A 17,130-nucleotide genomic window follows, 5' to 3' on the forward strand; every position below is an offset into this window, starting at 1 on the left:
AAGGGGAGGCAGTTATTTTAAGAAGTAAACAGAAGTTAGATTTTGATAAGTCTCTGGTCAATGGAGCAAGGCTGCAGTGCGAGAATAGGAGAAGCATTTTATGAAGGTGATGAAATTGCAGGCCAGCCTTTGCCCCTGCCTACTGGGGACCTTTCAGTTTCCCATTTCCTAGAGGAAAATTTGAGTTGCCCAAGGCTGCTGCTGCTTTTTTTTTTTTTTTTTTTTTTTGAGACACAGTCTCACTATGTTACCCAGGCTGGCCTCAGAGTCCTGGGCTCAAGCGATCCTCCCGCTTCAGCCTCCCAAATGGTTGCTATTACAGGCATGAGCCATCACACCCAGCTCCCAAAGCTGCTTCTTAAGTGGCTGCCTTTAGAAAGACGTAGGAGTCTGTTTCTGAGAATATGGCAAGCTAGCGTATTTAACCAGTGTTCTCACTGAAAATGACTAAAAATGCTGGAATAATATAAAGACTTCTTAAGAGCATAAAAAGGCTGACAAGATATTAAAGGGTTACCAGGCCAAAACCTAAGTGAAATGAGGAATCCAGAGAAATAAGTGAGACACTGAAGCCACTTTTGCTTTGATCCCACAATCTTGACTTTTGGCTGCCTCCTGAGAGAAGAGGTTTTAAAGTCAAACCTCTAGGCTCACCCAAAGTGGCAAATTTATTAAGTTATCCTTCCCCGTATTTGGAACCCCCAAAGGCTTAGGGTAAGGCTAAATCTGCCCTATGCACCTGTGCCCAGGAAAAATTACTTTAGGACCCAGCTAAGTGTTGGGGGTTGGGTAGTGAACTGTCCTTAGTTCCTGAGAAGTTGGAACTACCATTTGATCCTCACATGAACTTGGGGCTCAAATTCATGTCACCCGGATGATCTCAGAATCTCCAAGCCATGAATTTAAATGAACATGATCCTAGATTGGTCATGTCTCCTAGGTACATGGCTAAAAGCAAATGTAAGCCCTCTTTGGAGAAAGACATTGTCATTCATTCCCATAAATAGTTTTTTAGTGACAATAGTACATGCCCAAAAGTAACAAAGCACACAAGAAAATAGGGCACTGTGTGCAAGAACAAGCTGAAATGACAGAGAGCAGGAGCAGACCCGTAAACATTTCATAGACTGGAATTATCGGATACAAATTTTTAAATATCAAGGGGGGGTGTGTGTGTGTGTGTGTGTGTGTGTGTGTGTGTGTGTGTGTGTGTGTGTAGAGAGAGAGAGAGAAGCAATTAGCTGTGGTTTTTTTCCGAGTCAGCTGGATTTTGAATACTTAAAATTTTTATTTTATTAAATAAATTTCATTTTGTCATTAATAAAAATTTATTGTAATTAAATTTTACTTTTGCAAATTTTCACAAATTTTATAATGAACATTTATTACTCGTTCCAGATAAAAGTGAGAGTTGTTACATAAAACTAAATAAATAAAAGCTAAATTAAACCCCTCTCATCCTCCACAGAAGTCTACTTTAAAAACCTGGTGATGGGAGCAGAAAGAGTAAGTGGCAGTGAGGAGGTTACCTAGATCAGGCCATGCAGATTACAAGTTTTAATTTTTCCTCTCCTCAAACCTGCCTCCTAAGTCAGGCAAGCTGAGTGCTTCAAAGCTACTAAATGTGTGAAAGTCGCCCCCCACCTCCCTGCCAGCACCTAAAGTTAGCCCCTTTCTTGGCATGCCGTCCAGTGCTCCTACCATCTGTCTCTCCTGGTTTGGGCTCATCTCTTCTCCAGTTCTCATGATATTTCTTGAGAGTAAATAGGAAAAAAGTTCCTGATATGTTGGATTTAATAGTTCAGATTCTAATTTTTCTTATCCTGACAGATGACTCTGAACATCCTTGGTAAAAGAAGAAATGTTGCACATCTTCTTTCTATAGGATAATGACACTTCTCTCTTCTAACTTCTAGAACTTCCCGGAACTTGCACAGTCACTATCATGAGGCCCCCCTGACCCGGAAGCACTATCAGGTCACCGGCTATGGCATAGTAAGTAAGCAACGGGGGTGTGAGCAGGATGTAAAAAGTTATGGGCCTTGGCTCAGGGTTGTGTGGTGGGATATCTCCTCCCCAGAATTCTGGAATGTTCCTGAGGATAAGAGGCTGCACAGGGAGTCTCTTAACATTTGGGAGCTTTTTGGCTAGGCTTGTTGTGGGAAAAGCAGCCTATGAAGTCTGTTTGTCTCCATCTCTCTCCTCACATAATAACCATGCCATTTACATGTTTTGATACTTAATAAATATCAAATATGAATACTATTTGGATCTCTTTTAAAATCACCTTGGACATAGAAAACAAGGACCCACAGTATGGCCCCCGATGAACATGTATGTTTATCTTTTGCCAGATCCCAAGTTCTCATTGGCTTTATTTTAAGTATCACTTCCCTGTTCTGCAGCTTTTGTATTTTACTACCTCAAAGAGATGCAGCTAACAGAGTAAAAGCTCTATGAGTACTTATGGCTTTGGGAGTAACTGAAGACAAAAACTACTAGTGGAAAACTGTATACAGATTCTGGCCTTCAGGTGGATTTCCCAGCCCTCTTTCTGTTTGCTTATCCCACATTGTGCTAGGTCAAGACTGTGAATGTTCTGATCTTCTTTGTGGGCATCTTCTGAGAAGAATTAGACATACACGTCTTAATTTCCAAAGTGCGATAGCCAGGCCAGACCTTTCTGGCTTAGATGAGTGAGTACCTAGATGGCCAAGGTAATGGATGCAAATGGCCCAGATCTGTTTCTGTTGGCTCAGAGTGATGTCTTGAGTTTGATTGAAGGGCAAAGACATCTGTTTAGAACTTGAACTCCAGTTCTATGAAGTAAAGAGTTGGACTTCTGGTTCCAGGGGTCATACTACTGTGTTTTGGTTGTAATAGTGAGTTTTGGGACAATGCCAGTCACCTGGGATATTTCTTTGGCCTTCTTGTAACCTCGCCCATCTCTATCATTGAGCCCGATTTGGTCTTTGACCTTCATAACATGGTGGCATCTGAAGGTGGCCATTTCCCTTTCTGACATATTTTCTCTAAAGTCCCCTCACTTTCTTTGTATTTTTTTCTTGGTTTTTGTGGCAGAATGGAACAGGGGACTCAAATGATTTCTGGCGGATTGAGGTTGTAAACAGAAAATTTGGAAACCGGATCAAAGTGCTGAGAAGTCGAATTCGCCTCATCCATTTGGTCACAGGTTGTGTCCTGGGCTCCTCGGGAAAGGTTCTGCCCAAGTGGTAAGTCTCTAGGGTTTTGCTGTCCCAATCAAGGGTCCTGATTTTCCTTTCACTCTACAAGGAGTATGCCAGAAGCTTTCGTTTTCCCGTGTTCGCCTCCTGTCTGCTTGTTCTTAGTGGCAGATGGAGGGAGAGTAGGCATCGGGTGTATTATGGAGCACAGAACTCCAGGGCAGCTTTGGTGTTTTATGTGTTCTGATAGTTCAACATTTTCACATCTGGCTGGTGCTAATAACTCTCTGGGTCTATGTCTCTTTCAAAAATGGGATTACTGTATGCTGGACTATCCTAGAATAGTTGTCCAACATGGAACATGAAGAAATAATGGCCACCAGGTGGAAAAGAGAAGGAGCCTGTGGATTTAAGAGCAGAAGACAGTGCTGCTCTCTGGTGGATTTCAGGTCTTCTGAGAGACATCTGTGACTTCTGCTTTTCACAGGGGCTGGGAGCAGTTGGAAGTTACTTGCACCCCATACCTGAAAGAAACCCTCAACTCCATCTGGAATGTGGAGGACCATATCAATCCCAAGTGTGAGTGAGGTCACTTTCTGGGCTGGCTCTGGAGGGAAACATGTATAAGAAACCCTTATCTTAGAAAAGTAAGCGTTTGTAGACTCTGCTCTCCCTTCAACTTGCTGCTGTTTGTTCCTTGTTAACACTCTCTTTCTGGAGTTGTCTGTACCTACATAGCATACTCCTTTCCTTCTCATCTACTCCCTCCGTAAACTCCTCTCTGTAAAGTGGCCAGTGGCCATCTGCAGGTCCATCTGTCTCGTCTGCCTCTGGGCTCCTCTCTCCCCTGCACCATGGGCACCTCCCCAGCCTCCAGGCTTGGAGCAAGCTGGTACTTTCCCTTTATGCCTCAGTGTAGAGTCGCTTCCCCGTCCCCCACATATCCAGCCAACGCTTTTATAGAAAGTGACAAGCACAACCCTAATCTGTGCCCCACTCTCTACACCCAAGCTCCAATTTGATATTTCCACTGCATTGTCAGCTTCAACTCAGAAAGTATTTGGATTCATCATCTGTTTTCCTAAACTACCCACCTCAAGCTTCTGTGTGCCTTCATTTTGTTCTTCCCACCCAATCTAGCCAAACCCACTAATCAACTAATTCAACAACTCTTGTATCAAGTATGCCAGGAACCATGTGGGGCCCTGTGGACATATTGGTGAGGAGACAGACTTGGTCCTTGTCCCGACAGCAACTGCTCCAGTGGTCCAGAATGATTCATTCCTCATTCCCAGGCCCTTCAAAGGGCCACAGTGACCGGGGGCTGTGCAGCTGTCCCTTATGCCTAATAGGAGAGCAGCATTTGAGCCAGTACCACAGTGAAAAGTGATGGTGCTGAGAGCTGTCGGAGTACCAAGCAGGTGAAGCCTCCTGGTCTGTTTCCTTTGCATTTCTCAGAATGCCTGATGAGTTCTTCATACAGCTAAGTAGATGATCAAGAATTGGGCCAAGCTTTCTTCTGTCTCTTCAACAGTTGTCAACTTGTCAGCAAGGTTGCACTTCTATTCTGGTGGGAATGTGGGTACCATGGACAGACTGAGGAGAGAATGTATGACAAAGGCTTTTCTCCTGCCTTTTTTTCCCCTAGTGCCAAACATCAGCCTGAATGTGCTGCAGCCCAGTTTTCCTGAGATCTTGCTAGAATCCCACATGGTCATGATCCGGGTATGTGTCCCCTTCTCATTTCATGGCATCTCTAAGAGCTTTTGGGCAGCCATGACTTTGGATCACAAGTCAATGCCATGCTACAGATCCATTCCCCCTTGTGGAGGAATTTGAAAGCGTCTTCACTATGGCTTTCCGTGATCCTCAAAGGCATTTCCCTCACCACAGAATGAGGATGGTGGTGATGTTGATGATACCAGTGAATGCTTGTACAGCTCATGCCAGGCACTACGTGAAGCACTGTACATTTATCAACTCATCTGATACTTATTACAATCATGTGGAGGTTGCTGTCATTCCCAGTTACAGGAGAGGGAACTGAGGTACAGAGAGGTCGGGGAACTTGCCCAGGATCACACAGCTAAGTGTAGGAGGGAGATCCAGCCCTCAGAGCCAGGCTGGTAGGCTTTTAGTGTTACTGCTAGTTACCACTACACTCCTCCACCTCTAAGTGATCTGTAAATCTGTCCAAGTGGCAGAGCCCCTGAAAATCATAGTGCTCTTAGTTGAAGATCATGAGATACTGATAGTTCATTCCATCATACGAAATCAGGATCAGTTAGGATGGATAGCTAATTTGAGTGTGTTGTTTATACGCAGCATGAAATCCCAGCCACAAGCCCACTCATATTCCTGGACAGAAACTGCTTAGGCGGGGCATGGTTGATTCTTTTTTAAGATTTTCGAAGACATTGTTTGCGCTGTCTATCATTAGTGGCTGACAGCAGTTGTAGCATCAAAGGTTTAAGAAAAATTCAGAGAAGAAATCTTTAAATTGAGAAAATTCTACTCACTAGCTTAAATTTTCCCCGGCTGTCATCCTGCTGTTTAGTGGAAGAGCCCCTTATTCTGGCTTATGGAAAACCTGTGTTCTGCAGGAATAATGTTTAAGAATCACTATCTCAAGCCAGCTCTGTGATTATCCCTCTACCCACAGCACTGCAGGGAGGTGGAGCGCTTGTTATTTTTCCCCTGGTAAGCCACTGTCGAGTGGACTTTCCTGGAAGTGATTATGTAAGCAGTACTCAGGAAATATAGTTGACTTATTTCACCAGATTAAATTTTTAAAATTGAAATTTTGTCATTTTTGCACATTGGGAGGTGATGAGTTGACATTAAGCATCTCTGGGTCACTTCCTCTCTGACTCTCTGCTTGTAGCTGTCACTGTGGCCTGACGGCTTAGCTCTTTTGAACATGTGCCTGTCAGTCAGAATATCATTCTGGGCCTGGGTCAAATTTTAAGACTAAATCTAGGAATTACATTTTGTCTTTCATCATCCAAGAAGTAGAGTCAGAGAAGAAAAGGGAAATAGGAGAGCTTTCTTATTCGGCCAACAAAGAGTCAGGGAGGGGAGAGAGACGAGCACACTGAGTCCAGACTACAGAAACTGCAGGGCAGGGCTCTTCTGCCGGCTGAGTAGTGGCCCGGGACCTGGAGGAGAAGGCTGCCTTGCCTGGTGCAGTTGCAGGAATGAGCCCATCCAGATTTCAGCCATAGAGAACAACTTACAAGTACATATGCCTGTGAAAGGTTGCAGATTTTTCTTTCCTCTCTCTCTTAGTTTAGTAACAGAGCAGGATTTCTCAGAGTTTAATGTAGTGAATAAGATTCCCTTGGCTTGGTACAGTTCTGACTGGAGTCCTTGGGTTTGGGACCAAACTGTACAATGTGAAGGAACTGGTTTCCCTCAGCAGCTGCTCCAGGGGTCCAGAATGATTCATTCCTCATTCCCAGGTCCTTCAAAGGGCCACAGTGACTCAGGGACTGTGCAGCTGTCCCCTTTGTGTCTGATGCCCCCAGTGCACTTTTGACCTTGGAGGCACAACCTCTCCACCATGCAGAGGCCTGTAAACTCTTCCCATCCCCTTGACAAACTGGATTCCTAAGGCACTGGGTGGCAGTCCACTGAACTTTCTGGATCTTTCTTAGGCTATCCCAGTGGTTCTCAGTTGAGGGCAATTTTGCCTCTCGGGACTTTTGGCTATGTCTGGAGAAATTTTTGGCTGGGAAACTGAGGGGCTGAGGGTAGGAGTGCTACTGGCATTCAGTGAGTGGAGGCCAGGAATGCTAAACACTCTACAATGCACAGGACAGTCCTCACAACAAAGACTCTTCAGCTCGAAATGTCGGGAGTGCTGAGGCGGAGAAGCTCCGGCCTAAGTCATGGCAGCTGACTCCCCTTCCGGGGAAAGGCCTTTCCAGTCTGTCCCAGTGATGAGGCTGACCCCAGTCCTGGTGGTTAAAATCCCGGATCCTGACCCTACTCCTTCCTGTTTTAGCAAAGACCTGGTTTGCCCTGTAGAGACAGGTTAGCAGATGTTCTTGGCTGCTGGATTAGGGAGGCTGTGTCTGGGTCCTTCAAAGCATGCATTGGGGTTGATTTCTCTCCCAGTAGATGAAATGTGTTCTTGGAGGGGAAAAAAAAACCAAACTTATTTTTTATGTATATAGCACAAGTGAGATGTACAGTATAAAGTATTAAAATGTCATGGAGGATGTTTAGGGAAACACTTGTCTAGAAGCGCTCCTGGTAGAGGGGCAGTAGTGGGAAAAAATGGTGGAGAAACACTAGGCTAAAGTAACCTCTTCCAAGTCTAGGCATGCATGAGAGTTTCCACTTTTCTATTTGAAATTGGCCCCTGAAGGGAACAAATAAGTAAGCCTTATTTTTAAAAAAATTTTTTAAATTTTTTTTTGAGACTGAGTCTTGGTCTTTTTGCCCAGGTTGGAGTGCAATGGTGTGATCTCGGCTCACTGCAACCTCCACCTCTCGGGTTCAAGTGATTCTCCTGCCTCAGCCTCCCAAGTGGCTGGGATTACAGGCACCCACCACTACGCTCAGCTAATTTTTTGTATATTTTAGTAAAGATGGGGTTTCACCATGTTGGCCAGGCTGGTCTCGAACTCCTGACCTCAGGTGATCCACCCACCTCGGCTTCCCAAAGTGCTGGGATTACAGGCATGAGCCACTGCACCTGGCAGTAAGCCTCATTTTATATCCCCTTTCCCATCATTTTCACACCTTGTCCTTGGCTTGGCAGATGGGTATATATTTTGTGCCCATTGGAACAATTTCCTCATTCCCCTTTCCCTTCTTTTTCCCTAGCGTAGAGGGTTGGAATGGACCCCTTATGGGAAATGGAGGCTTGTTTGGCAGAAGTAAAGCAATTGTTGTAGGCAGGCAGTCAGTGGCTGCAAATGATCCCTGATTCTTCTCTGCAAGGGAAGGGAAGAAGAGAAGGTTGTGCTCGGCGCTTGGCCCTGTATCAGAGAAACCTGGGCCTCACATTTCTGTCAACTCTCCAGATCTCCGTCTTGACTAGCTTTTCTTTGCTACCTTCATGCAGGGGAACAGTGGCCTCAAACCCAAGGACAATGAGTTCACATCCAAACCCTGGCACTGGCCTATCAACTATCAGGTAGGATCCGAGGCTGGGGCTCCTCCCAGGAAATGGAGCCAAGAACGAGACCAGGGAGACGGGTGGAGGTGGGGGTGGGTGTGCTAGGGCAGGCAGATCCTGGGATGGGTTGGCCAGAGGCAGGGCTCTGTTTTCTGCCCTAATTCTGACCCTGCCTTCCCAGAGAGCTCATGTAGAATTTGCATAGCCTGAGCCTCATGTCCAGCCTCCCTATCTGTGAAGGAAGATCATCTTCCTCCCCCTAATGGGTGTGGCCAGGGATGGGCTGGACCTGGGTCAGCAGGGTGATCTCCGTTCCACAGGGCCTACGCTTCTCAGGGATCAATGACACAGACTTCCGAGTCTATCTGCTTGGCAACCCGGTGAGTGCCTAAACATTCCTGGCTCAGGCCCTGGAGCACTTGCCCATGGAGAGTGGCTGTGTTCTCATCTGCCCGTTCCCATTTCTGCACAGGTGGTTTGGTGGCTGAATCTGTTGAGCATCGCCCTCTACCTCCTCTCAGGGAGCATCATTGCTATAGCCATACAGAGAGGGGCACAGCTGCCAGCGGAGGTTGCAGGTCAGGTCCCCTGGGGCTCTCCCTCCCCTGACCTGGTGGTGGCAGAGTTCCTGCACCCCTGGGGAGGGCCGGCTGCCTGCTGATGGGCCATCCTTTATGTTTACCACCCCACACCTTCCCTTATCCTTTGCTTTTGAAAGCTAACGACCCCCAAGTACCCAGTGCTGTGTTAAACACTTTACTTCCTCCCAACAACCCTAGAGCGTTGGCAATTATGACCCCCATTTTATGGATTAGGAAACCAAGGAACCAAGAGATTAAGAAACTTGTCCCAGGATATACAGCTAGTAAGTGATAGAGCTGAGGCTCAAACCCATGCAGTCTGACTCCACCGCCCTCACTTTTAGCCCCATGCTATGTACACAGCTGCCCATCTTTTCTCTTCTGTCACCTCCTTGTTCCATGGCCCTGTCCTCTCTGGGCTAGAGAGGAGCCTCCAGGGTTATTGGGTTCCCATCCCAGTGCTGTTCTTGGTAACTTTGGCTGCCAGACCATGGGCCATAGCACCTGAGACAGTCACACAGGCCCTTTTGCCTCTGCAGCTGTCTGTCTGAACAGTCATAGTCCCAGACACCCCCTCACTCCATCCTCACCTGTGACCTCACCTTAGCGCTTGTCTGCCGCTGCAAAGATCTGTGTGGCAGCAAAGATGTGGGAGGTGGAAGTAGGGAGTGAAGCTGTCTGCAGGTGTAGAGGGGTTTCTTTAGAGGCTGGGCTGCCTCCTGCTGGTGCTTGGTGTACCTGCCATTGGTGCCCAGGCCTCACTAGGCTGGACCCTGACCAGAGTTCTCGAGCTCCAGCTTCTCTTCTTCCAGTTTCTGTAGCGTGGTTTGGGTTGGTCCAATGAGGTGATGTGACATATTCAAGGTCACACAGCAAGGAAGGGGCAGAGCTGGACCAGAGCCTGGAATCTCTGCCCACTCCTTGTCTTCTGACCGGGCTGTGCTGCTTGGGCCCAGGGTTGTCCCAGGTCCTGCTGCGAGGAGGCGGCCAGGTCCTGCTCGGCTGGACACTCCATTACTTCCCGTTCTTCCTGATGGGCCGGGTCCTCTACTTCCACCACTACTTCCCAGCCATGCTCTTCTCAAGCATGTTGACAGGTCAGTGCCACCCACCTGGACTTGGGAGACAGAGCAGGTGGAGGGGGGGCCACTGTGGGGCAGCAGTGCTGGGAGTGACTCTAGCTCCGTTCTTCTGTAGCCCGGAAGTCATCCCCTGCCTGGCTGACTCCAGGTTTCTCTCCTCTCTTCTGCTCTAGGCATTCTGTGGGACACCCTCCTGCGGCTCTGTGCCTGGGGCTTGGCCTCTTGGCCCCTGGCAAGAGGCATCCACGTGGTGGGAATCCTGAGCCTGCTCCTGGGAACCGCCTACAGGTGAGCATCCCTGCACCTCACGTGCCCTCCCAGTGCGGGCTCAGTGGTGCCTCAGCCCTGATGCATTCGAGAATCCCCTGTGGTGCTTTTAACACCACCAGTGCCCATGCCCAGAGGTTCCGCTTCACCCCGGCCCAGGGGGGGCCATGGCTTCCAGAGTCCCCTAGGTGATCCTAATGTGCAGCCAGGTAGGAGAAGCAGGGCTTAATCTGCCTTTTCCCCTTTTGCTGGTGGTTCAGCTTTTGTGCCATCCCAGCACACCTGGAAGGGTACCCCTCTAGTCACAGTGACTCCCTGCCAAAACAGCTCCCAGAGGGGGAGGGTGGGAATGGGGGGCAGGGTACCCCTCTTTAGTCACCATGGCCCCCTGTCAGAACAGCTCTTGGGGTGGGGGGGGACTGAGTGGCAATGGGAGACAGGGTACCCCTCTTTAGTCACTGTGGCCCCCTGCTGGAACAGCTCTTGGTGGGTGGGGTGGGAAGGGTGGGAATGGGGAGTGTGGGGCTGAGGGGCTGGAAGGGAGAGTTGTTTGGAAGTCTCCCCGGTTCCCCACTTGGTGCTGGGCCTGTGACCTGTGAGCACATGCCTGCCTAAGAGGGCTACATTTACATGTTGACAAACACTCCGGGCCAAATAGTCCATAACGAGACCCCTAGAAGGGTTGCCCTCCTGGGCCTCTTGGGAAGAGCCCTTTCCACGATTATCACTGAGTCAGCATCTACTAAGCTGTCCACCTACAGTGTGCCCAGCGGGACTCAGACAGACAAGGCCATGAAAGAGAACCGGGCTTGGCGATGGGGAATTTCTCCGGAGCTCCAGCAGGAGGAATGGAATTCAAAGCCCCTCAGCTGAGGCACTGGGGGTGCCAACTGCTTCCTGCTGGTTCTCTCTCACAGCTTCTACCTCTTCCACCCTCTGGCTTACGGGATGGTTGGTCCCCTGGCCCAGGACCCCCAAAGTCCGATGGCAGGACTAAGGTGGCTAGACTCATGGGACTTTTGAGGCCACTGCAAAGATTCCATCCTGGGTCCAGGACTTCCCAGGAGAGCCAGCTGGGGAGCAGTACTGGACCCTTCCAGCTGTGAGGAAGCTGCCTAAGGAGCCTGAAGAATTCTGCCCACCAGGACCCAGCTCTGGCAGTGCAGCGGGAATGGAACCCAGCATTGGAGAGAGCCGGGAGTGAGCCGCAGCTCCGTCCACAGCACCACAGAACCACAGCACCACAGAACCACAGAGAGGATGGCACCTCTCAGGCTGCTCCCTCGTGCACAGCGCGGGGGAGGACGGGTGCCAGAGGGTGGGTGTGGGGGTGTGTGTGTGTATGTGAGGGCACATTGTCCATATCCCTGTGGAATACAGGCCATGTAACTGTGGACAGCTGAGTGTCATAAACTAAAATAGTCCAGGCTACAGTATTTTCTGGTATTTTTTTCATGTTGGATTTCTTTGGTTTTAGTTTGTAAGATCCATCAAAAATTCTCAGACCTCTAAGAGGGCCTTGAGGGCAGAGAATACTGACCTCACCTTGGGATGTCACCAAAGGCAGAGCAGATGGGACTGTCAAAGTTGTGCTGCCCTCCCTCCCACAAACAGATGAATCCAGCGTGGAGAAAGGCGCACCGCCCCGAGCTGGAGGGCCTGGCTCCCACCACGCCCCCCAGTGGCTGCAGGTAGCTGGACTTCCTGCCCGTGACGCACAGAGAGCACCGGACTCCGGCGCGTCGGCCTGCCTTAGTCCTTGGTTCCTCGTTTTTTGGGATTGTCACACTGTGAGATGCAGGGGAGGAATGATGTCCTATCCTGGGCTGCTCAGTGTTTCCAGGCCCCGTGTGCCAGAGGCCGGGTCTCTCCAAGTGCATCTGGCCTGGCCTGGAGGGCAAGGCAGATGCATTCTCCTGGCTGCTGGGAGAGCCCTTGGGAACCTTGCTTAGTGCCCAAGGTAGATGAGAGATAGGACAGGGAATCTGCGTGGTGCTGGGGTATGGGGACTCTGGCCTCTCCAGACTAATGTTCCTGTCACCTGCTGAGCTTTCCCAGTGTCACTTCTACAGTCCTCCTCTGCTCACCCCTCCCTCACTCTGTGGGCAATTCCCTTTCTCTCTGTCACTGCTGCAGCAATGAAGACCCACGGCACCTAGAAATGCATCCCAGCTTCCTGCGTCTACCACTCTGCAGCTCGAACAAGAAGCTCAGAGCTGCCCCTTCCACTTCCTCCCCGAAAGGGATGAAGAAAACGCTGTGGTAGAACCAAACCACCCAAGGCCAGCCCTTCAGCCTGCCGCCTCCTTCCTGGTGCATGACAAAATATTTCTTTTGTCTCAGAGGACTTTGATGCTTCAAGATTTAATGATGAATCTGCCACACTCCATTTTCCCCCCTCTGTAGCTCCCAACAACTCTGACAGGGTCAGATCTCTTTAAAGCATCTTCAGGAGATGGTTGCCACGGAGACTGGATATTGGTCCCAGGGACAGGCTGTGCTACCTACTGGGTGGTGGGGAGGGAAGCTTCTGGCCATGCTTGGACATTCAAACCAACCATCATTAATGTTAATAGAGGAAATGCAGCAACATCAAAAGCAAGGCAGGTTGGTTAATTAGATATGGGACCTGATGACCTCCCTCTCCCACCGCTACAGCCCTTTTGACTTCCCCCAGCAGGAAGCGCTGTCTGTGCGGCTGAGTCTGGGCTGCTTGCTTAATTGCATTTCTGGCAGGGAAGGAGAGGAGGGATGCAGAAGCTCTGCTCCCTGCTTCCACCTCACCATGTTTCCTCCCCTCCCCTCCCTTCCTCTCCTCCCCACAGGCAGAATTGCTTTCTTCTGAGCCGGGTGGGCTCTCCTGCAGGTAGAATGCAGGGATCTGTGCTTGGCTCTTAGCAAAGCAGGTGGCCCACAGTGACCTCCAGGAGGTGGCTGATTTTCCTTTGTGCCTTCTTGTTTCTCAGTAGGAACTTGGAAGGGAGGAGCTCTGAAGGAGCCAGAGGGGAGCCACCCCGCATGAGGGTGAGGAAGGAGAAGCCCAGCAGCCTCTACCCATCCCTCCCTCCCAGTTAGGCTGCACTGGGGCCGAACGCTTCCCTGGGCTCCCACTGCCTTCTAAGGAGCCAAGGAGAATTTCCTGCCCACTTTCTCTTCCTCCATGCCCAAACTGGCAGGTGCTTCTCTGGGGGCAAGGTCACATGGGTTGATGTAGCTTTGAGTGCTGAGGTTCTGTTTTCTGCAAGATGCTGGAGAAAGGCTGTCAGGGTGCCTCTCTGAATATGGGCTTTAGCCTTAGCACTGGCAGAAACGTGATGTGTCCCACAAACCGCTGGTAGAGGAAGATGTTCGTCAGTCAGTTCAACCTCCATCCAGCTTCTTGAGCCTATTTGGTTTAAAAAAAAAAAAAAAAAGGCTTCTAATCAGAAGCCACTGACTTTTATAATAAATAGCAGTTGTTTTGAATGCCTTGTTGTCCTTGTACTTAATTGAATCTGACTTGCCCTCTGGCTCCCAGAAAGGCCTCCCTGAGAAGAATGTTTTGAGTGCAGGAACCACCCTGTGTGTCATGTCTGAGGCTGATCTAATTCCAGCAGAGGCCCTGGGCTGGGCAGGGGAGCCTGATTACTCCAGGGGGCATTTGGACCTCCCCATGTATACAGTTATTTGAGTAATGTTGGTTGTCATTTTGGTATATTTAAACTGACTCCAAAATAAATAGGAAGCTGGACCTCTGATTTGTCCTCTTTCAACCTGCTCACACGGCATAGAAAGGAGTGCAAGAAGAGGTACAGTTGTCCCCTTCCCAGACAGCCGAGTGTCCCAGCACTGGAGCAACTTGCCATTCTGCCTAACAGAGTCCCGCATCTTGACAGGGGTCTCCTGTTATGAGGAGTGATGCTAAGGATCTAAAGGCAGCAGGAGCTGACCTGAGTGTTGGACAGAGAGTGGGGGAGGGGAGTAGCACTGTGCTGTGGAACTGGGGGGCTTCTAGACTGCCTAGCCACCCTCTGGTGGGGGCTGGTGGGGAGAGAGGGGCATGTGGGTCTTCAGGAGGTGGAACATGCCTACGACAGGCAGGTTAGGAAGGGGCCGAGTCGCTCTTCCTTGAGTGGCACAGCTTCGTTTACAAAGTCTCAACACATCTCTGACATTGAATCCTCATAAAGGCCCAGTGAAGTCGATGATGTTTCTGTGCCCGTTCTACCCATGAGAGATTAAGTGACTTGCCTTAAGGTCTCGCGATGGGTAAATAGTAGAGCCAGGACTCAGTGCCAAGTTGGGGTTTTTCTGCCTCTCTAGTCTGATCCTGGGACTAGAAACACCTTCCCAGAACAGCCTGGCAGCCCTAGATACCCGGGAGAGAAGGCCTGAGCACTCAGCCCGAGGTCCCTGAGCAGCACCTTCCCATGGGCCTTCTGCTTAATGCATCGGCAGCCGCTCATCTAGGGCCCAGGTTTTCCAGGCTCTCCTAGTGCACCCAGATCAGTGTGTGCTGGTAGATGTTTAACAACAGGTGTTCTGGGAGGAAAAACTGGTGTGTATAGCATTTGCCAATTTCCATGGTGTAAATATTCCCAGTATGTTCTTTTTTAAGCTACCAACTTGATGCCACTGAATGAGAAGTTGGAAAAAGATGCGTACAGTTGGTTCTTGAAAGCCATATAAATGCTGGCTCCAGCACACTGCTGACCCAGACCTGGTGACCATGGCTTGGTCCGAACTATGGTGGGGCTCTTGGCCACAGCCCATTAAAGCAAGGGAGGCATGGAGGCCTACAGGATGGGCCAGAGAGACCTGAGGTCAAATCCTGGCCCCACTGCTTATTACCTATGTGACCTTGGGCTAGTTATTTAACCTCTTTGCCTCTGTTTCCTGAGCTGTAAAACGAGGGTATGATAAATAGCACCTACTTCGTAGAGTTATTGTGAGGATGAAAAGAGGAAATGAAGTAAGGTGCCCAGAACAGTGTCTAGACATAAATGCCAGCTCTGTATTATTAATGATACATGGACCTCAGTGACCAGCACTGGCTCTGGGACAGTACTTGAACTCTCCTCTAGGTTCTTACCTCCTGGGCGGATGACCCACAGGGAGGAGACTCCTGTGACTTTTACCGAGCCCCTCAAATGTGGGCTCAGACCCTTGGTCTCCTGGTGGGGGGAATACATCACTCTCGTCGCTTAGGCCCATTCAGATTCTCAGGCCTTTCTTGAAGGAACCAGGGATAGAGTGCACTTACCTTGGCGTGTCTTACTTAGCACGTATCTCCTGGCTCTAGGAAGACAAAGAGTGAAGCCATGGTTTGAGTGCTGACTCCACTTACTAGCTAGGTCCATTAACCCCCACTACCTCATCAGACTCCAGACTGTGGCCAGAGGAGAGAGGAAACAAGATGGGTCCTAAGTGTAGACTGCTGGCAAGATGCGCAAGCTGGGTAGAGTGGAGTATCTTAGACCAGCCAGGTGGCCTGCACAGAGCACTGAGCATCTGGGCACTGAAGAGTGAAGCTCACCAGTGACACATGGCCTTGCCCTGTGACCTGTTGCACCTGGCTGCAGGTCCACAAGACCCCAAGCTGGAAGTCTAATCACGTCTTGTCCCTTCAACCCCCATCCCTTTGTGCTCTTGCTTGGAGACCTCCTGGACCTTAGGACACCAGCATTTCCAGGCTGCCTTACAGCCTTGCTCTCCTGCTCCAGCCCAGAGATTTGTGAGGAAATGGGAAATAGAATAGGGGATACCACAAACTCCTGAGTCCTTGGAAGAGGGAGAACAGCTACGTGGTTTCCTGGGGCATGGCTGGGAGCAGGAAAGAAGAGTTCTGCTGAGGCACTCAGTTCTGATTCAGGGCCAGAAGGAGACATTTTCAAGACCAGGACTCACCACTCCATGTCTAACACAGGGCTGGGCATGGAGCCCCAGCTGTTCATAACCGGGGACTCGGGAATACCCACCTTCTATCCATGGACCCAAAGGAGGTGGACTAAAAGGCCCCAGAGGCCTCGCCACCCAACCCCCTTGCTGCACAACCGAGGAAACAGGCCCAGAGAGGTGTGGACAGACAGAGGATATAAGCTTGGAGACCCCTGAGGGAATAATGAGAGAGAAATAAAGGCGAAATGGGCTTGCCCTCCCTAACCTGGGTCACCAGCACTGGGCTGGGGTCTGAGGAACTTCTGCTTTGAAACAGAAAAGTTTAGTTCTAATTGACAGTTGGCCAACTGCACACCCTGAGTGAGGAGCATGGATTCTATCATCTGAACTTCTACTGAAAAATTAAACAGTACTTCCATTAAAAAAAAAAAAAAAAAAAAAAAAAAGATTAAAAATCATGGAAGTGGGGAGGGCCCAGGGAGGGGAGAGGTGAAAAATTAAAATTAAAATTAAATCATGGAATGGTAGAATGTTGGAGCTGAACTCCCTCAAGATTCCACCCTGGCCAAGCAGAGCTAGAATTAAGTTTCCACCCTGGCCAAGCAGAGCTGGGATTAGAACCTGATCTCAGGGATTTCTAAAGATGGAGTCTCAGAAAAACCCAGGCCTGGCTGGGAATGGCTGTGGTCTTGGCCCTGTCCCTACGGCTGAAAGCCCTGGTGGTCCCCAACGTGTGCTGGTGCCCTAGTCAGACCGAGAACTAGGCCCCTAGGCCGCCTCCGAGGCCTGACCTGCAGGCCAGGTGGGTGGCAAACTCAAATGCCTCCAGCAATGCGTGAGTTGAGGGGCCTGTGGAGAGGGGGCGCACGCAGCGCCTACCTGAGGCGACCAAATTCAACACAGTGCCCTCGGGGCTCGGGAGGAGAAACTGAGGCCTGGAGAGCCTCAGCGATGTCTGTTACGTTCTGCAGGCCGGGCCTTTCGCAGGCCACCAGGTCGTCGCTGGCCAG

The 17,130-nt window shown here is 49.9% G+C and overlaps 1 protein-coding gene across 5 annotated transcripts in view; it reads left to right on the forward strand.

The window, feature by feature from the left end:
- POMT2 (protein O-mannosyltransferase 2) overlaps window positions 1-13,708 on the forward strand; it is a 47,755-nt gene extending 34,047 nt beyond the window's left edge. For 2 of the 5 annotated variants that reach the window (XM_050798718.1, XM_050798717.1), the window contains 10 exons: window positions 1,917-1,995; window positions 3,082-3,233; window positions 3,673-3,764; window positions 4,834-4,910; window positions 8,260-8,331; window positions 8,634-8,693; window positions 8,786-8,891; window positions 9,851-9,991; window positions 10,150-10,264; window positions 11,161-13,708. In XM_050798718.1, the coding sequence (XP_050654675.1) occupies window positions 1,917-1,995; window positions 3,082-3,233; window positions 3,673-3,764; window positions 4,834-4,910; window positions 8,260-8,331; window positions 8,634-8,693; window positions 8,786-8,891; window positions 9,851-9,991; window positions 10,150-10,264; window positions 11,161-11,266 (1,000 nt within the window). In that variant the 3' untranslated portion in view covers window positions 11,267-13,708. Of the gene's footprint in view, window positions 1-1,916; window positions 1,996-3,081; window positions 3,234-3,672; window positions 3,765-4,833; window positions 4,911-8,259; window positions 8,332-8,633; window positions 8,694-8,785; window positions 8,892-9,092; window positions 9,205-9,850; window positions 9,992-10,149; window positions 10,265-11,160 lie in introns of those variants that run through there. The other 3 variants (XR_007727548.1, XM_050798719.1, XM_050798720.1) reach the window with 3 other exon arrangements.
- The last annotated feature ends 3,422 nt before the right edge of the window (window positions 13,709-17,130 follow it).

The sequence above is a fragment of the Macaca thibetana genome, chromosome 7, assembly GCF_024542745.1.
Source record: "Macaca thibetana thibetana isolate TM-01 chromosome 7, ASM2454274v1, whole genome shotgun sequence".
Classification (NCBI taxonomy): domain Eukaryota; kingdom Metazoa; phylum Chordata; class Mammalia; order Primates; family Cercopithecidae; genus Macaca; species Macaca thibetana.